General features: G+C 49.0%; 1 protein-coding gene across 2 annotated transcripts in view; it reads left to right on the forward strand.

The window, feature by feature from the left end:
* The window catches only part of PMP22 (peripheral myelin protein 22), a 29,414-nt gene extending 9,927 nt beyond the window's left edge, over positions 1 to 19,487 (forward strand). For both annotated transcript variants that reach the window (XM_016196412.2, XM_016196413.2), the window contains exons 4-5: positions 9,811 to 9,951; positions 18,197 to 19,487. In XM_016196412.2, coding sequence (XP_016051898.1) covers positions 9,811 to 9,951; positions 18,197 to 18,360 — 305 coding nt within the window. In that variant the 3' untranslated portion in view covers positions 18,361 to 19,487. The remainder of the gene's footprint in view (positions 1 to 9,810; positions 9,952 to 18,196) is intronic.
* The last annotated feature ends 1,140 nt before the right edge of the window (positions 19,488 to 20,627 follow it).

Genomic DNA, 20,627 nt, shown 5'->3' on the forward strand with positions numbered 1-20,627 from the left:
GATTTCCCAGAGTCGAGAAAGCATCCCTTGTGTTATTTCAGGAGCAGGGATTGGCTGTGATGCGGCCTGAGGTTGTGGATATTGGTTTTCGGTGAGAGAAGTTTGTCTGGCAAGAAGCCTTCCGAGTATGTGGTCATCGACACACAGACTCCCAGCGTGGGCAGGGAACCAGGAGGCCATTGTCCCTTCACCTTATCCACCTAGCTCAGGCCCCTCTGTGACTTGCCTACCACATGTTCATCCTATCAGTGCTGGGGAACTCACTACCTTTCAAGAGAGCCCCTTTCATTCGAAGAGCTAACAATGTGGTCTATTCATTTATTTGATGTGGACACATGGAGCTGAAAGACCCTGCTTTTGTGGAGCTCATGGTGAGCTGGGGGAGACAGAGACTATAGGAAGTAAATAGTTGTGGATGGTGGAAAATGGTCTATAGGAGACACATAGGGTAACAAATAGAAAGTCACCGCTGGGGAGGAAGCAGCTGGTCACCGAAGACCTCTTCCTCCCATCATTGTGTGGATTGAGATGTAAAGGCCGAGAGGCACCAGACATGGGAGGAACCCCAGCAAAAAACTGCAGGACGTAATGGGAAGAGTTGATGTGTCCACAGTGACAGGGTCCGGTGGCTGGGCCTGCTGGCGGAGGAAGGGGTGTGAGGTGCAGCAGGAGAGGGAGAAGGGTGAGATCGCTAGGTCCTCACAGACTGAGGTACTAAGAAGCATAGCTGGGACCCACTGAAGGGTTTTAGGCAGAAGAGTGGTATGTTTTTTTCTTTTTAAATTTATCTTTATTGTTGAAAGTATTACAATGTTCCCCACTCCCCATTGATTCCCATCCGATTGTGTTTTGGAAGCTCATGCTGGCTAGTATGTTGAGAGGGTAGAATGGGAGCAGAGTGCTTGGATTTAGACACCTGTGGCTCATGGCAGAGGTCTGGGCTGGACGTTCAAATGTGGGAGCCCTTAGTCTTCAGAGGGGTGTTTGATGTCATGGTGCTGAATAAAATTACCAGGGGAGTGAATGAGAGGAAAGGGCAGAAAGAACGGAATAGAGGCCAGGGCTGAGTCTGCTGCTGCTCCTGGGGCTCACGGGTCCAGGAAAGGGTTTGCTGCTGATTGGGAAGACATGGCCGTGATGTGGGAGGGATGCCCTGACATGTGTCAATTAAGAAATCAGACTTTGTTGAACCCAAGTCTGTCCCCTCTCTTGTCCAGCCATTTCTAGTGGTCTTTGTTCATGCCTGATGTGCTAGACTTGGGTTTCACTTGGTTGCACGGCTTGTCCTTAATGAGTTTCAATCTCTTTAGTGCTGGTGACGTCCTCTGGAGTCCCAGCTGTGCGAGGGCCGCCTCTAGATCACAGGCCGCCGCTTCCGGCCCCGAGGCTGGGTCAGTGGGAGGCTTGCTGATGCTCAGAAGATCGGGAATCTCTTTCCCTTTGCCATACCTTTTCCCTCTTCCCTCTCTATCTTTTGTAGATTCTAAATGTAAAGGAAGGCAGTGGCATCATTTAATTCATTAGTTTTGAGACAGATTGTTGAGCTTCTCAGCACCCGCAGTGTGTTGTGCTGGAAAATCCAGCAGCCTGGGCGTCAGGAGCCCTGGCTTTTCTGCTCTCTCTCTGCCTCTGAGCAACTGGGGCCTAGGAGAGTGGGCCCGGAGGCAGGACCTGGGGTGGGTGCCCACATCATGTGCGCCTGGGGCCTCTCCTACTCAGGATGTAGTTGGGACGTGGGCGGGTCCTGAGCGGGGCAGCTTTGGACGTGGAGTGGAGCTTGAGGCGGCGTGGGCAGGAGAAGGGCGCCGTGCTCGGGGAAGGGCATGTCGGGGGGTTTGCTGTGTTGATTCCAGGGCGGGTGGGGGCTGTGTTGATTCCAGGTCTTAATTTGCACGATGCTTGGCCCTTTTTATACTTTAGGGATATTCTGATTATTTTTATATGGAGAATGCCTTTTAAACCCAAAGATCTTGAACTCAGTCATCTCACAAGTACATTCTCCACTGGCACAGCTCACGGTCAGGCGGTTAAAGTGTCTTCTGTCTCTTCACTGTCATTTTCTGTGGCCAAACCCAGCACTGCTGAGTGAGCTATTCTTAAAAAACATTCTGATAACTGAAATTTAAAAGTTCGGCAGGCTCCCCCCACCATGGCAGGACTGCTTTATATTTCACTGTCCATTATGATGTCCAAGGAGGAGGCGAATGTACTTGACCGTGAACCTACTCCCTCCATGTTTTGTTTAATCAACTGGTGGGGTACGTCTTCCCACGGTGCTTTGGGAGACACAGCCTAACCTGATCCCAATGCTACTAGAGTTTTCCAACCAGGGAATGAAAGAAGCGTTGGTTTTCAGGTAACCTCAGGTCCCTCGTGGCTGTACTATACTTCCTTTTCCAGTCCAGGGACTAGATAGCAGAACAAGACTATTGTCAAGCCGCGTATATAAACTAGACTCTGTAAAAGTCGTTCCTGTGCCTACCAGGGAGCCCCTCGCCTCGGGTGCAGTGAAGGGAGTGATGGGAAGCTTGTGTCAGTTGACGTGAAGGCCTTTCCGCTGATGAGCAGCTTGTTCACTAGGTCCCGGCCGTAGGTTTTGCCTGTTAACATGCCCCCTCGCCGTGGTGCCATGGCGTCCTCATCGCCGTGAGCTCCGTCCACGCCTGCGGGCTGAAGGCCCACGTAGTTCCACTGGGGCTCGCATCCTGCAGGGGCCGCAGCAGAGCTGGCTCGGGACCTGAATCCTGTTTCCAAGCCTGCAGCTGGTCTGGACGGGAAGGGGGCCGAGGCCCTGGGGGAGGACCTGCTGGGCCTGCACATGTTCCAGCTGGTGGGCGAAGCCCAGTGCAAAGGCCACATTGTTCAGGACAGAGGCTCCTCGGCAAGTCAGCTATTTCAGGAATGACATTCACACCGAGAAGCGGGGAAAATGGAGGCTTGTGCGATGGCAGGGGGCTGGGAGGTGTGAGGGTGGCCCGTGCTTTTGAGAGCAGCCCAGCACCGTGCAAGCCTGTGGTGCTGTCTCTTGCAGTTGGGTCTGTCCCCTCCAATGGCTCTCCTCACGGCTTGTTTCTCCCGTGGCCTCTTCAGTTTATCTTCTGACTGTCCTGCAGCCGTCCTTTCTCTTTCAAGAAAACCTGTTCTCCTAAATGAGTCAGAAAGCTTTTCTGAACTGACCGGAATGGGACCCGAGGGGAGTCAGGGGGCGAGGGGGGGAGGGGCAGCTCCGTGCCGGTGATGCAAGATGCAGAAGGACCCAGACGAACCGCCTCACCAGCCCTGGCCGGGGAGCTCAGCTGGTTGGAGCATCGTCCCAAGGACCAAAAGGCTGTGGGTTTGATTTCTGGGCAGGGCACATCCCTAGGTTGTGGGTTCAATCCCCGGTCAGGGTGCATATGGGAGGCAACCAATCCATGTTTCTCTCTCATATCGATGTTTCTCTCTCTCTCAAATCAATAAACATATATTCGGTGAGCATAAAACAAATAAATAAATAAAATAGGAGTGCTTCACCCCTTCTGGGCCCTTAATTTACTGGATTGTGGGCCCCAGGCTAAGAATACAGCTGAGGGGGTGGATGTACTTCCTTCACCGCTTAGCTGCAGGCGGCAGGCGCCTGACCTTGACGCGAGCTTTCACCCTCATGCAACTCAACCTTCTCCTTACTGGGGGAGCCGGGTCTGCCGTAGCCAAAGCCCGTTTCCAAAAGCTTTTCAGCAGCCCTTCTGCCTGACCCTCGCACTGGAACAGTAGGTCTGCAGAGAGTTTTAGGGCTTTTAATTCCTGTGCCCAGCACCACTGTTGAGATTAAAATGCTGCCCCTGGGAATTCCACAGTGTTTACGAGGCCCTGAGTGAGGCCTGGAGAACGACAGTGGTCTCTGCTAATGACTGCAAACTTGTCCTGGGGCTTGGGTAGGCGTCCAGATCTGCCACTTGGAATGCTGGCCTCGCATCAGATTTGCTCTGTATAGAACAAGTTTGTAATTGGCAGCTTTTCCCATTGCATCTAACTCTAATAATTATTTTCTGTACATCTGATCTGTTGGGCTATAGAAGAGGTTGGCACGTTATAGTCTGCAGGCCAAATCTGGCCAAGCCTCTGACTTTGTAAATAAAGTTTTATTAAATGAATGGGGCGCACCCATTCATTTACATATTGACTAAGGCAATTTTGCTCTAAAATGGCAAAGGTGAGTAGTTGCCAAGGAGAAAGACAAGCAACCTGCTAAACCTGAAACATTTACAGTCTGACTCTTACAGATAATTCGCCCACCCCTGTGCCGAAGATTAGACATGAATGGATATGAAAGTTGTACCAAGATACTTTTCAGAGTTCTGGTTGATGCCCTAATAATATGGCTATGTAAACAATGTGGTCCCCATTATTCCATCACTTGGAGTGGCCCACATGGAGATGTCCTAAAAGCCATACCCTGGAACATCTGTAAATGCTACTTACCCTCAACACCAGCCATTTAAATGAGGTTATTTATACTATCCTCTAGCAGCTTTTAGAACAACTCTTTTATTTGATATGACAACAACCTTGTGTACCTCATGTTAGAAAAGAGGAAGTCAAGGCCCAAAAAGTATTAAGTGGCAAGTTAAAAATGTGGTCAGCAGAACTAGATAGCAGAGCAACCCCTGTTCTAAGCAGAGCGCATGACGGCCTGAGTAGAGCAGGGCTCTGTGCCTCACCTGGGATCAGACGCCCCGCACCCGGAGCATGTGACAGCTGCTCTTCGTTACTGCCCGCCTGGGTCTAGCCCAGTTCCCATGAGTGGTCTGGCCCTGGAGTGATGTCCTTTGAACCTCAGGACCTCCTCAGGGCATCATGGGCGTCTCTTCAGGACAAATACCTGTCAGGCTGGGCTTTTGACTCTTTCCCCAGCCTCTTGGGGCGGCCTGGCAGCCGCTTGCCCCTGGCTTGCCGTCTCCCCTCTGCCCATAAGCAGCTTGGATGGCCAGCGGGGAGGGGAGGAGAAGCCCCTCTTTGCCTGTGGACCCAGGCCTGCCCAGGACGCCAGCAGCACTTTGGGTTTGGGAATCCTAACTTAGTATTGACTGCCATTTCCGCTTTATCTTGTCATCTTTTATATTGGTTTTAATTGTTTACATATTATATGAAAATAATCTCCTTATTCAAGATAAATAAAATGATGTAAGTTAAATGAAAGACCTTCTGAACCAAACTCCTTCATTGCATCTCCAGTTCCTGGGGTAGCCATTGATATGAGTGTAGCGAGTCATTGCCCCCCCTTTTTAATGAACACAAACACACATACACACATTCATGCATGTGTACAGATATATACACAGGTAGGTTTTCCGTGTGTATTTACATAATGACATCATGCTGTATGTAAACCTTACTCTTTGCATTGTCTTGGAGATCTTTCAGAGGTGGTTCATTTTCTAACTCATGATTTTTTTTTTTAAAGATATATCTTTATTGATTTCAGAGAGAGGAAGGGAGAGATAGAAGCATAAATGATGAGAGAGTCATTGATCTGCTGCCTCCTGCGCCAACCTGGGCATGTGCCCTGACCAGGAATTAAATCTCAATCTCCTGGATCCTAGTTCGATACTCAATGGCTGAGCCATGCCCGGCTGGGCTACCTCATAATTTTTTAATTATTGTAGGGATATAATCTAATTCATTTCACTCACAGGAATGATGTTACCAATGAACATCCTTATTCATTTCTCTTTGAGGTTTAAGTATTTATCCAGAATATAGTGATTAAGCTGTGGAGTCCTGTTGTAGGCATTTAAAATTTAAATATATTCTGCCAATTGCTGGTCATCAGAGGATTGTGAGGATATTGTTCCTGTGAATAGTGCATAGAGGTGTCCATCACACATGCACACTGTGAATATCAGTCTTTTTGTTTTTACCAATTAGATGGATAAAGATTGATAACACATTCCTCATGGATTTTACTTGCATTTTTCTGGTTACTAGTGAGGTTGAAGTATGTTTATAGGCTATTCATATTGCTCCTTTGTGATCACATGTCTATATGGCTTTTTAATTCTGCACTTAGGAATTGAGTTTTGTGAATGATGTGAGCCAGAGATCTATTTTTAGTTTTTGAACCATAGATTACCAACACCACTTATCTGTTTGTTGAATTCTTTCCCTACTGATTTCTATGCTATGTCTATTGTGTACTAAATTCACATGCATATTTCTAAAGTCTTCATTCTGTCCCATTGTGTTTTTTTCATGACTAATACCACATTGTTTGAGTTGCTAAAACTTTATCCTATAAATATCATATGAGCTTTGTACATCCATATGTTTGACATCTGGCAGGTGATGCCTGCCTCTTTGGTTTTGTTTATTTGCCTGTTTTTGGTCTTTGCTGTTGTGTTTGGTTCAAAATTTTTCTTGGCTATTATTACTCAGGTTTTTTAGATGAATTTTTGAAACACTTTGTCAAGGTTTAGTTGAGATATTAATTAGGATAACACTGAATTTGTAGATTATGGTGGAGAAAGTGGCATGTTTACAACTTTAAGTGTTTCTATCTGGAAACATAGTATGTTTCTGTTTCTTTAGCACTTCTTTTATGTACTTTAATAAAATTTATCTACTGTATTGATTCCCCCCAAAACAATCTAGATTCTTTAATTAACTATATTTTTGTCATATTTCTCTATTTTGTTAATCTCTGCTTTTATTAGTATTAAGTCAACTAATTTGGGATTTAATTCTTTCTGTTCTAACTTCTTTAGTTCGAAGTTTAGTTCATTCCTTTTCAATACTTTCTAGTAAGTGCTCTATCGGTATATGTACTCTTCCAAGTACTGCGTGGGCCACCGCCCAGGTGTGGTATGTAGTGCTCAAAATATTGTTCCTTCCTGAAGAAATTTCTACTTCTCATCTTGACTTCTTTATCCAAGGGGTTATCTGGAATACTACTATTTTTTTTTTTAAATATATCTTTATTGATTTCAGAGAGAGGAAAGGAGAGGGAGAGATAGAAACATCAATGATGAGAGGGCCATTGATCGGCTGCCTCCTGCATGACCCTGACCAGGGATCGAGCCCGCAACCTGGGCCCGGGCCCTGACCGGGAATCGAACCCCGATCGCCCGGATCCTAGGTCGACACTCAACTGCTGAGCCACACCCGGCCAGGCTGGAATACTACTTTTAAATTTCCAAATTTATTTTGGCTAATTTGTTTTTAATTTCTACTTCCTATTTGCTTTTAGTTGTGCCTACATTGCCTATTTCATTTGAGATTTATTGAGATTTTTTTGTTGCCTAAAACATAGTTTGTAGAACTGTCCCATGTGTGTTTGAAAATAATTTATAGTCCTTGCTATATGGCCACAAATTTTCTATATACCTATCAAATAGACTTGGTTAATCCTGTTCTACAAACCTCTCTCCTACTGTATATTTGATCTTGATTTATCTAGTCTGAGAGAGGTATGCTAAAGTCGTCCACTGTGATTGTACTTTATGAGCTTCTTCTCATATTTTAATTATTTTTTGCTTTGCATGTTCCTGGCCATGCTATATGCATAAAGGTTTCTGACTGTTATTTCTTCATGGCAAACCGGGCCCTTTCCTCTCTATGAAACATCCCTCTTTGGCCACTTTCATCCTTTTGGATTTAAATCCTGTCTGATGCTGTCATTACTATTCCTGCTTTCTCTTTGCTGATACTTGCCTGGCACCTCCTTTTAAAACCTCTGACTTTTGACTTGTTTGATTTACGTGTAGCTCTTACACAAGACGATACATAAGAATGGGCAGTTCAAGGTGAGATTCTACATCGTGCAACAGGCGACTTGACTCCTTTCACATACATTGTGACTGACGATAGAACTGGACTTACTATCTTCATGTTTGTGTTTCATTTATTGTGCTTATGGTTGAAAACCTTTTTCTTCAGCTTCAGCCCCAGAACCAACCAAAGGGCTTGGCTCAAAAACAGTAGGTGCTCAACAAAAGCTCATCTGATAAAAACTCCCTAGATCTCCTAATTCTGATCTGGTTTGAGAAACAACTATTGCCATAACAGCTCAGTTGTAATGGGGTTGGGACTAAAGTTTGAACTATTGGTAAACAAAGTTTCAAGAAGGATTTACGTACACTATTTAGCCTAAGGGACTTTCCCTGTTCTTGTAGGTTTAATGTAGGAGATTTTAGGTTTTCTCTAAATACGACGTCTGGGAGAAGTTCCCGTTGTCATGGCGGTGGAGGCGAAGTCCAAGGTGAGGTCTCAGAACTGGAGGCGAAGCCCCAGGATGTGCCTGCACCAGCTGCCTCCTTCTGTGGTGCCTTTGGGGGAGCCCCCAGCAAAGCAGAGTCGCTGTCTGTTTAAAAGCTGTGGATCTGCCTCTCAGATTTCTTTAGGTCTCTAGCTCCACCTACTAGAGTGCTGGATCATTGGTTTACTTAAAAAATAATAGTATTACAGCGACATTAGCTTTATTGCAGACTGTCCTTCCAGGAGAGCCACTAGGCTGGATACAGACAAACACATTTCATTAGGGATATATAAAAATGAAGTCAGGATGGCTCAGAACCCATTAGACATCAGTCTCTTACCTTAATTGACAAAGAAACTGAAAAAATAAAAAAGCATATGTTCTGTGAAAAGAATACTAGCCTGGAGGGCGGGCCTCCCAGTTCGGCGGTGCCAGTGGCTCATCCAGACGTCCCTAGGATCTCCTTCAGGACAGAGGAGCTAAATTAGCTGATCTCCCTTGTTTCTCCCAACTCTAAAATGCTTCTCGTCTGTCTGGAAAATCTTACATGAAGCTGCAGGAACAGTTAATCTAACCAGCACCTTTAAGGTTCTGCCATGAGCTACGACTGTTACTTCAGCCGGGCTTATTTCGTCCAGTTGCGACTGTGAACACCCCGTTGGTGGCTGTGAAAGCTGCGCGAGCACCCTGAGCCCCAGCGCCGCAGTGTCGCCTCGGTCAGAGCGGCGCCCGCCCAGCACGGCTCTGGCGCCTGGAGGACAGGACGCGGGTGACAGGCGGGCAGGGCCAGCCGGCTCAGCTCTCCTAAGCGGACGCGTGGGTCTCCCTCTGCGGTGCGGAGCCCAGGCCGCGTCCTCTCCTCTCGCTGAAGTGACATCACTTTGCGGGAGATGGAGAGCGCGGGAACTCCCTCCCTGCCTGAATTTCAGGTGGGAGCCTGAGGCCTGACCTGAGGCTGGGGGCCCATGAAGGTGGGGGGCGTAACGTGGTGGCCGAGGTGTGAGGTGAGGCCGCTGGTGGGATCAGGACCGGCCAAGAGCAGGCGCAGTTGCTGAGCGCGGGGTTTCCGTAGCTCTCCTCCGCCAGCATTTTCTTCGCGTTTCCTACCATTTCCGTATCCCCCCATCCCTAAGATGTCTGTATTCTTTGGGGGATGCTGATATTTTGAAAAGTAGTTTTAAGCTATTATAATACAGGGGTTCCAGTGGCCCTTCAAAAACCTCTGAGGCCGAGAGGAGAGAAGGCAGTGGGCAGGGCCCAGGCCCTCTTTAACATGTACCTATAAACATCAGTAATACCTTTGGCAAAAAGACCGGAAGGCAATTCCATATATTTTAATTTGAGTTTAACTGCTAGTGGTTGGACTGTAGATATTTTCTTACAGCCCTTCCCTAAAATGTCCACAATTGACTTTTAAGGGGACAAAAGCGAATTGTCCGATTTCGCTCATAAAAGAGGGCTTGTGCAGCCGAGCACTGTGGCTCTCGAGGGCCACGGGGCACCAGGCCCCAAGCTCCTCGTGACAGAGCCCTCCTAGCCATGCTGGCCTGTCCTAACCCTGTCTCTCTTCCCTCCAGCATGGCTGCAGTCTGTCCAGGCCACCATGATCCTGTCCGTCGTCTTCAGTGTCATATCGCTGTTCCTGTTCTTCTGCCAGCTCTTCACCCTCACCAAGGGGGGCCGGTTTTACCTCACTGGATTCTTCCAAATCCTTGCTGGTAAGTGGAGATGATGGAGTCCACGTGGAAGCTGGAAGCTGGGACCATCCAAGGCCGTGCAATGATCACTTAGTAGAAGGATGTGGCCGCAGAATGATTGATTTTCCTGTCTGCTCAGTGAACGATTTTCATAAAGTACAGGGGTGTGTGTGTGTGTGTGTGTGTGTGCGTGTGCACACGTGTGCATATATCTTAGAATAGGGAACTACCTACTTCTTCATGGAATGATGTACACAGAAAATAGGAGTTAGGGGCTCTGGAAGGAAGGTCCCTGGCCACGCAGACCTATCACCAGGAAGGAAGCTGCCATCTGGACATAGGATCTGCCGTCAGTGCCACGGGTGTCAGCACAGCAGAGCCAGTCCTGAGGATGGATTCCTGTAGGTTATGTTAGGCCCCAAGGAGCCATTCCGGCTTCAACACGCAGAGGGTCCCTGGTGTGGTGCTGAGAGCGGCCAAGGTCGCTCTCAGGTGCGTGTCCCTTCCTCTGCACGGTGATGAAGCCGCACTGACAAAGTCTTACTGTCCCTCACGCCGGCTCCTCGGGTCCACTGGGCTTGGTTTCCTGTTGTCATTTTCAAGTGTCTTCATTTGGGCACCATTGTGTAACCTGCCATCATTTCCAAACATGGGACCCTGACAATACACACAAGATATTCTTTATCTCCTCCCTAAACTGACTTTGGACAGGTTGCCCGTATATTTACAATGTGAGAGTCCTAGGAGCCTTGAGTATACAAGGCGACATCTTCCAACGTTGCCTCTAGATTCTGACCAATGTCTCACTCCAGCCAGTCATCCTTTTGCATGTTGACTGAGTTAGCAGGGCACTGGAGAGAAGCAAGAGGCAAAGGTACTGATGGATTCTATAGTCCAAGTTAATAAATCACAAACTCCATATGGACCAGAGCACATCTGGCTGCCTTGAGCTATTCTAGATTCCAGCTTTCTGAGTAGGCAGATGGCATAGCATCTCTTTTTTAGTTGGTTGTCAGAATGTCCATAGTGTTGAGTCACCACCTTATGCTCAGGAGCAGTCATTTGGAGCGTTGAAAGCAGTGTCCTTGATGGATGGGTGGAGGGGTGGGTGGATATCATGGCCTGCAGAGGTCTGTGTGGTTGAATTCAACCTCAGGTTGAATGTTGATGACCTTTTCTAGTAGCCAGAGGGTTACCTTTTCCTGGAAAAAGGAAGTAACCAGGAGATCCACTTCCCATTAAATACTTAAATATAACATTTCAATATGTGCAGTTTCAGGATTTCAAAACCAAATAGTGCTTTGCTACGTGCCCAATTTCATTATACCAAACCCAACTCCTGGATTGCTGCCAGCCTTGTTAAATTACTAATCACGCAGTAAGAGGTCATTTCTAGGTGTGCTCCAAGCAGAGTTATAATTTTCGCTCTGCTTCCAGAAGTAATACACAAACCTAAAATGTATTCTGGGTTTTCTTTGGCTCACCATTTAAGTTCGATATGTATTCAAATGATGATTATATCCATTGTATTAATGGGTGTATCCTCAAGATAAAGTAGTATAGACTTGGGAAGCAGAAGTTTCATGAAATACTTATATTTGATCTATACAAGTTTGTTACTTTACTGATACATAGATGGTCGTTGGGGGTGAATACGGTGCCTACACTCCCTCTGGATGCCTACACCCCCTCTCATGGCACAGGGCCTGGATAGTTAGGTACCGCTTTGTATTCAGAGACACGGAACACACCAGCATTTTCAAGGAAGGCACAATCCGAGGAGGAAACTCTGCTGTTTGTGTTTTCTTTCACTGACTGATTTGCAGTGGAAGGTCGATGCGGATTTGCATTATTTATTATCCTTAAGTTCCCAGGCATCCGTGAGGAATGAGAGCCTGCATCTTTGGAACTAACTAAACTGAAACAGTGACTGAGAAGAGCTAAGTCTCTGCGGAAGGGGCTTCTGAGAGCAGGCCGCACTTTCCCCTTGTTTTCCCACGGGCTGTTTCAGCTTCAAATTGTGCACCGGTGCCTCTTTCACAAGGTCGGGTTCAGTAAAAACCCCAAGTCCAGAGATGAGAACCACTGAGGGCAGACGCTGTCCCTGTGCTGCGTCTTCAAGTGTTTTGTTCAGCAAAAAGCTCTTAGGAGTTGAGATTTTCTGATCTTCCAAGGTTCATTTCTTGTCCGTACTCACTTTGTCCGTCTTCATTCTCCTCTGAACTCAACACGAGCCTTGTTGAACTCTCTAAAAACCTCTGAGCTTAAAAGCCCTGAGTTGTCCTTCCTTTATCTCCTTCAAATCTAGCTGCTTATCTCTCACAAGACCCACTGTTCAGTTGAGTTTGTCAGTGTAGCTGACCACATACGAACAAGACTTTATCTTGAATTGGAAGTGTTGAGCCAGAACAGCAGCTGTCGTTTGTAAGTCCGAAGAATGTTCTGTTCTTAATTGCTAACTCCAGTCAACGTGACCTGAAAGTTTGTCTTCTAGGGACCACAGGTCTCTGGGGTGCTGCATTTGAACTTGCTGTAGGGTCTTTCCATTAAAATAGAGAACAAAAAGAGTTAGGGATTTGACTTAGAAGCTTCCTGACTCTTAATGTCTGACAGTTCTAGATCAACTTTCTCCTGTGTGCTTCCCAATTCACAACCCACTAAGAAACCAGTAACTAGAGAGAAAATTAGGGGAAGGTTGTTGGAGTTGAGAACTGCTGATAGCCTGAGAAATTACAGCTTAATACTGAGGAATAAATCAGAAAAGCTAAAACAGACAAAAAGCAGGAGGGAAGGGAGGATATGGGGAGGGAGGAAGGGAGCAGAAAGCAGCCTCACAACCATGGAATGTAACTCTGAGTGGTCCTGCCACAGCGGTAGGATCCACGCAGGGCAGATGCATCCTCAGAGCCTAAAGCATTTTAAGTGGAAGCCACCAGATCCTCCACCGAGTCTCCCACGTGACGTTTGCAGGCTGGATTGTCTCTGCGTAGCTTCTCTTTGGGGAGCCTCACTGTGATCTTTACAGATCTGGCACCTAAGGGTGCAGGAAAGGCAGGGGAAAGGTGTGTGGGGCTCTTGGGGCTGACTGGAGATTGAGATTGGGGGCTGTCTCTGCCTTGTTCTAGATTACAGCTCTGTCTGTGGCAATAGGTCCACAGACCTATTGCTTTGCTGCGACATCCTTTCTCCATTTCATAAGCCACAAGGCTCGCACTTAAGAACTATCTTTCCTTGATGACATACTTCTTAGGTTGGCTGCTTCCTAAACACATATCAAGAGGCATCTTCCTCTAGTTAAGTGCTTTTCGATCTTAGCTGCACAGCAGAAGTACCTTTTAAAAGAGGGGGTGCTTTTTAATAAATGCCAGTGCTCAGACTTCATTCCTGGAGAGTCTCACTTAAGAGCTCTTGGGTGGGGCCGCTCCCTGGGTGGGGTCGGAACCCCTGGAGTAGCCATTAAACTGCCCAAATCCCACTGTCAGTTCTTCTGGGACATTTCCCCGCAGACTGTTCCTCCTACTCACGAGCCATTGATTCTTCTAAACCCTTCTTAGAGAAGGGCCAACCCCATCCTGTGTCTGGGGTTCGGTGTCATTCTTATTTGCAGAGCCTGTAGCCATCTGGTCCCCTCACCCTAGCTCTGCTGCATTGGGTTGCACTAGATGGGGAAACATCCAGAAATTCATGCAGATACAGACCTGAACGCGAGCTATGCATGATTTTATTTATCTCATTCCTTACGCCCAGCCATGAGCTCTGTGCACCCCACATAAAAGGAGGCCCTGGTGACCTCCTCACCGGGTGACTGCATAGTTGTGTTCCGCTGGCACAATCAAACTCAGGCCACACGCCTACTGTTCATTGTAATTAGAGGAACAAAAACGTGGAGGAGGAGACTCCTGAGTGAGTTTTACTTTTTCTGTTTGTTTTGTTTCTTTTATCAGGTTGATATCGATGTAGATACAGGGCTTTAGGATAAAATAATTTGGGAGGTGAGTAAAAGCACAGTGCCTTCCCCGTTCCGAGGGCATGGCAGGCAGCTCCGGCTGGACGCCACATGTAGAGCCCCCAGGAGAGAACCTGCCCTGAGGTCGCCGTGGCCGTGCCCGGCTGTCCAGCCTGCCGGGCGCTCTGGGCGGCGGGGTCAGAGGGTGCTGCGCTGGAGCCTGGGCCAGGCGCAGAGGCTTTGTGTAGGGGTTCGGCCTCCCGGCCCCTTCCTGCCCCACCCGTCACCCTGAGGATGTGGAGGGTGGCACAGGGGGACTCACTCACCGGACCAGTGCTAGCGGGGCACCTTCCTCGACAGCTCGGCCCCGTGGTCTCACCTGGCTTTCACTTCCAGCCAACCTCACTCTGGCTTCTGCTCCAGGCTCTCAAACGAGCTGCTTTTGCAAAGCTTACGGAGGTCCGCTTTTCAGTCATTTGCTGAATTCCTCCCCTCCTTTCAATACTGTTTTCTAGTCACCACTTGAAACTGTTTACTCCTGCGGCTTCCAGGTCCTTACTGTTTTCCCAGTTACCTAAGTTAACCCACCAGTCAGGCCAGAGTCCCCTCCCTCCTCCCATATCCAGCCCACCCCCGAGTCCTGCTAGTGGGTAGCATTCTGCATAGATATGGTGTCCATGGCTTTTCTTTTACTCACTAACAGCACTGCAGCTGTGCAGAAGCCCCCGCCTGCACCTTTCTGTCCCGTCTTGTCCCCACCCCTACACCTGTTTTCCACACTGCTCTCGGGGACCGTCCTGACCATCCTGTATGCTCTGCTGAAGTGCTTCCCTCCACGCCTCCCTCAACATGCTGTAAGGCCCCTTTCCTGGCCTGAGTGAGCTCTCCAGCTTCATCTGTATCATGGGACACTTACCATGACCTGCTGGTGGCTTCCACCCAGCTCTCTCAGTTCCCCTTGCCTCGCCCATGTTCTTCCTTTGCCTGGATTCCCTTCCCGCCTTTCTCCACCTGGCTGCCTCTTACACATCCTTAGTCCCAAGTCGAGTGCTGCCCCCCCCGTCAGGCCTCTCCAGCCCCCAGTTTGGGCTTAGTGCCCATCCATGCTCTCAGGGTGTCCGCTGCATTCCTCTCACCCTCCCTTGAAGCCACATCCTACAGTAGTGGAAGTTTTTACTGACATGTCTGCTTTGGGGTGACACTCATCCCTTGAAGGTAGGGGCCAGGTCTCTTTCTCTGGGTGCTCTCAGCATCTAGAACAGTGCACACAACAGGTACTTGTTACATGTTTATTGAGCCAAACAGAATAGAGGTAAGGAAGTTCAGAGAATTCCCACCCTTTCTTTCTTTCTTTCTTTGGCTTCATCCCCTTTGTTGCTCCCTTCCAAAAGGTCTGGTCTCTACTTGCTCACCTGCAGTTGCTATCATCACTAAGGGGGCTTGAGATCTCTTCTTCAAGAAGACTTTAAAGGGAGAAATTTTTTTTTTTTTTAATATATCTTTATTGATTTCAGAGAGAGGAAAGGAGAGGGAGAGAGAGATAGAAACATCAATGATGAGAGAGTCATTGATCGAGCCCGCAACCGGGCATGTGCCCTGACCGGGAATCGAACCCCAATCGCCTGGATCCCAGGTCGACGCTCAACCGCTGAGCCACGCCCGGCCGGGCAAAGGGAGAAATTTCTGGGAGTTGTTTCAGAGCCAGCCATTTGGAGACAGGTGGAAACTCTCATGAACTCTTGAATGGCCAGAACTTTTATGCTGTCTATGTCCTTCCACTCTTCCACTTAAAGATGACCTACACCCCCAGACTCAGACCCCTCTCAAGGCATTAGGCACTGCCAAAGCACAGACTGCTCACCTGGGGAAAGCAGAACACCTGCCAGTGTGTCAGGAGCTTCACTTGCCTTCATCATGGGGACTGGGACCTCCACTTACCTTCATCATGGGGACCTACACTTACCTTCATCATGGGGAATCTTCAGAAACTCATTTCCATGTACTCGTTGCTGAGAAAGTGAGTCACAGTCCACTTATGGGGAGCAATGTTTGACTTTTAGGGACTATTTATGGCATTAACTGCTCTAGATTCCAGGGCACATCTATTGCTTTACGTATGGACAGCCTTGTGATAATGTACTCCCTAGAACTGCAGTCTCCTGACAACAGTTACAAAGTGTGTACCCTCTCTTTGGCTTTGTAAGTATCTAAGCTTACTGCTTTTTAAAGCAAAACTTAAATTCATTTACTTCTGAGATTCCACTAGGGTAAATGTCTAAAATTAAGCCATCTAGTTAGTCCTTGCACTTGTGTACTCTGCCTCTCTCTATCCCTGTTGGTGGTTGATGGACTTTTTTCTCTCTGACGTTTCCTTTGCCAGTGAAGTCTGGGCACAGCTGGTCTCCACGGCTACAGCGGCATTTTGATGCCAGTGCTGTTAGCCACCCCCCATTTGGAAGCACTGCCAACACAGTAAACACCGTCCTGGCCTTTCACATTCTCTTTACACCTTCCGCTCTCCTTTGGCCGTGCTTTTCTTTCTACAGCCCTGCCCCCATTAGGTAGCTCAGATATAGCCCAAGAGACAACTTCTTAAAGATGAGAATTATTGCGATGGAGAGGTGAGCCATGGAGCCGTGGGGGAAGATCACTGAGGATCACGGACCTCAGGGGAAACGGTGTGTTTCCAGCAGATCAAAACTGTATTTCTCGAACAGAAATTTCCCAGCTGTAGTTTTCCCTCTGACACAGAAGTCTTCGCCCTCTCCCAGACTTTCAGTAGATAGCGGGGTCCTGGATCCGATCCCACTGTAGTTCTAAGACTATTTATTGTGTGGCTTACTTGCTGGGGACCAGCTGCGTGGGAGTTTTCTGCTCTGACTTGCAGAAGGACAATCAGATCAGGGTGGTGAATATGACATAGCCCTATTCTGCACTTTATTCAAACAAAGTTGCAGTGTCCCGCCAAATAGCACCGAGGTTAGATGTAGGTGGCCCAGGTCATCGGCAGCTCTGGCATCGCGGGCATCCCACACGGCCTGCTGCCATCATAATAGAGTCTCAGAGCCTCCAGAGACCCTGCTTTCAGGAGGAAACAGAGAGGCTCTGTGCAGCGGCAGGCTGCGTGCGGCATCACGGACCCCTCCCTGCAGAGGATCCTGACTGTCACGTTCATGACGACCAACGGAGGCTTTTCTCCTCACACCAAAGGGCTGCAGTGGTGGGCAAGGGACGGTGGCCTGTCCTCCCTGTGTGCGATGTCATGTCACCCCTCTTTTGCCTTCAAATCCAACCTTGGAAGCACCAGGAACGCTTGAGAGAGGCCCGGCGCAGTGAGCTTGGGCCTGGTAGTCTCTCTGTCCTCCGTCCTTGTCTCCCCCTCGCCTCTTCACCTCCGCACAGCCTCTGCCACCTCGCTGAGGCCACAGGCATTGCTCGCCCCACCCCTCATGTGCAGCCCTGCTCAGGGGATCAGCCTGGAGGTCGGCCCTGTGTCCTGCCTGGAGCCCAGCGCTGTTGCCATGACACGACTCAGATAATGGTAACGTGTCATTGCACTTCATTTGCTCCACGTAACAACCCTCTCACCTGTAGACCGGCTCACAGGTTTCCAGGAGCTCCCACACCCAACCATCCTTGTAAAGAGATGGGCAGGTTAGCCCTGGCCGGTGTGGCTCAGTGGTTAGAGCGTCCGCCCACTCACCAGAGGGTGGGGCTCCCTGTCTAGGGCACCTTCCTCAGCTGCAGGCTCTCTCCCCAGCCCTGGGGCATGTGCGGGAGGCAACCAGTCAATGTGTCCCTCTCACGTCGATGTTTCTCTCTCCCTCTCTTCCTTCCTCCTTTCCACTCTAAAAAAATCAATGGAAAAAATATCCTTGGGTGAAGATTAACAAAAAAAAAAGAAAGAATGAGACAGGCAGGTTTATCTTGCAACCTGAATTCTCGTGGCCACCTTGTGTCATCTGGGAATTGGTGAGTTAAGAAGGCAGCAAGGGAAATGGGGCAGAAAAGATGACAAAGATGATGGGTGGCCTGGGTCACACCGATTGGGAGCAGAGTCCCGGTCGCTTCCCGTGTTCCTGTGTCTTCGGGCCTCCTCCTGCCACTTCTGGATCTGGCAGCGGATTCCTTCCAGAGCTCTTCATGCTGTCCTTGCACAGCAGGGTCTGCCTCCTGCAGCCCACGCGGGGGCCTGGTGTGTGCGTGGTCAGGGCAGCGAGTGGTGTGGGCAGGTGCCCGGCCCTGTGGGCCCTGCACTGGGGGATGGAGAACGGTCCCCCTGTGGTCTCTCCCTCATCCAGATTGTCCCTCTCCCCCCAGGTCTGTGTGTGATGAGCGCAGCGTCCATCTACACGGTGAGACACACCGAATGGCACTACAGCTCTGATTACACCTATGGATTCGCCTACATCCTGGCCTGGGTCGCCTTCCCCCTGGCTCTGCTCAGCGGTGTCATCTACGTGATCTTGCGGAAGCGCGAATGAGGGGCCCGGACAGTTCGTCTGAGGCTCTGAGCATGCACAGGGGAGGGAGGAGGGAAACCTGAAAAGAGAAACAAACAAACACAAAAAGTTAGCCAAAAGACCCAAACTCAAATCAAACCAAACCAAACAGAAAGCAGTTGGGGGGCGGGGTTAGTGTTGATTGAAGATGTATATAATATCTACGGTTTATAAAACCTATTTATAACACTTTTTACATATATGTACATAGTATTGTTTGCTTTATATGTTGACCATCAGCCTTGTGTTGAAACCTTAAAGAAGTAGCTAAGGAACTTCACATCCTAACCGTATTATCAAGCTCAATATTTTTGTTCTGTTTTTTGTTTTTTTGGTTTTACCCAGAAATAAAATGATTCCATCTCTCCCCTTCCCTTTCATCTGAAAGAAGATACCTCCCTCCCACTCCACCTCATTTAGAAAACCAAAGTGTGGGTAGAAAGCCTGAATGGCCCAAAGCCCTCTCCGTGTGGTGGCCCGGTTCTCGCAGAGGCCGGCTCTGCCCACATGCCCCATGCGCGCATGGGTGAAACCCTCAAACTGGAGCCCTCGGCAAAATCACGGCTGTGGCTTTGGAATACTCGCCCTTGAGGGTGGGTGTCCTGGCCACACCTCTAGATGAGAAATCAGTGACAAAAAAACTATGAAATGGTGCTATGTATTTACCATTCCTTATTATCACTAATCTTCTAAACTACTCACTGGAAATTCAATTAACAATCTTACACCGTAAAGTAGAATGGAGACCTGAATAATTCTGTGTAATATAAATGGTTTATAACTGCTTTTGTACCTAGTTGGGCTGCTATTACTACCATAACGAATGAATAATAAACACAGCTTCATCACTCCCACAGTCTTCTTGCGGTCGGAGCGTCAGGACAAGTCCCTAGACCCCCGAGGCCACGAGTTTCCAGGCTCAGCCGGGTCTAGGCTGTTCTCGGTCTCCAAGGGCTGTCTGGCAATGACTTGTATTGGCCACCACTGTAGATGTATATATGGTGCCCTTCTGATGCTAAGACTCCAGACCTTTTTTTTGCTTCGCTTTTTCTGATTTTATACCAACTGTGTGGACTAAGATGCATTAAAATAAACATCAGAGTAACTCACTGATCTCTCTCGGGTTTCTGTGGGGCCCTGGGTGTGTGAGGTGCATGTCAAAGCAGAGGGAGCACTTTGGTGGGAAGGGAGGGAGAGCAGACAGTCCGGGTTGTGGTTTGGTGTGAAGGGACCAAAAGCACAGCTTTGGCCAGGCCTTCCGGAAGCCGGGCGATGTCTGCCAATTGCGCGGGGCCCGGGACTGCAGTGGAAGTGGACGTTGTGACTGCGCTGGAGGGGACTTGAGGGTTCACTTAGTCAGCCCTCTCTCGTGCTCTGTGCTCTGGCCGGGACGGGGACCACAGGTATTCATGTGCTCACCTGACACCTGGGGAGCGTGGGCGTGAGCCGCACAGATCCCTGCCCTTTAGATATGGTGCAAAGTCTGCACGATGGGGAATTGACCCCAGACTTCCAGATAAAACCTTGTTGGCATCACCTGAGCTCCAGCCACCGACCCGAGGGAGGGAAGAGCCGACCGTGTCCCCCGCTCCGGCTTTCTGGGCTGTCTCACTCGTTTTCACCCATGGACCTTTGACCGTGCGTCGGCAGTAAGTGAAGCTGATGATGCGTTTAATATTCTTCAGTACTTATTGAGCACCTGTGTTGAACCAGAGATGAAAATAACATAATTCTCAATCTCAAAGGGTCACCTTTTAGTGACAAGTACAAGCAAACAAGTGACTACATTATAATGCAGAGCATGTGAATCAGGCAGCTGGGTCTGCATCCACCCTCTGCCGCTTACCAGCTGTCTGGGGCTGGACGCGTTGCTTCAACTCGGACGCTGGAGCCTGGTGGGCAAGATGCAGATCCAGGCCGTGCTTACGACATCGTAGGGGTTACGAGGGGGTACTAAGCGTGAAGTGTTGGCACGGTGCTGGGGACAGAAAGCGTTCTATAAGCTCGTGTCTATCGCAGGTGTTAGCAGAGGTGTGGGAGGAGGCTGGCTGCTCTGGGGGGTCCCAGCGTCGGGCTGCACTTAGAGCCTCCCGTGCTGGGGCCCCCTCGAGAGATGCGACTCCTGTGTCTGTGGCGGGCCCCCCTGCCGGGGATCACCGCTACGGCCAGGTGACAGCCTCGGGGGGCCACTGCCTGCTAGATGGTAACGTGCTAACGCATCCCCTGTGAAACAGGCGCTGGCTCGGGAG

The sequence above is a fragment of the Miniopterus natalensis genome, chromosome 17 (assembly GCF_054644295.1).
Source record: "Miniopterus natalensis isolate mMinNat1 chromosome 17, mMinNat1.hap1, whole genome shotgun sequence".
Taxonomy (NCBI): Eukaryota; Metazoa; Chordata; class Mammalia; order Chiroptera; family Miniopteridae; genus Miniopterus; species Miniopterus natalensis.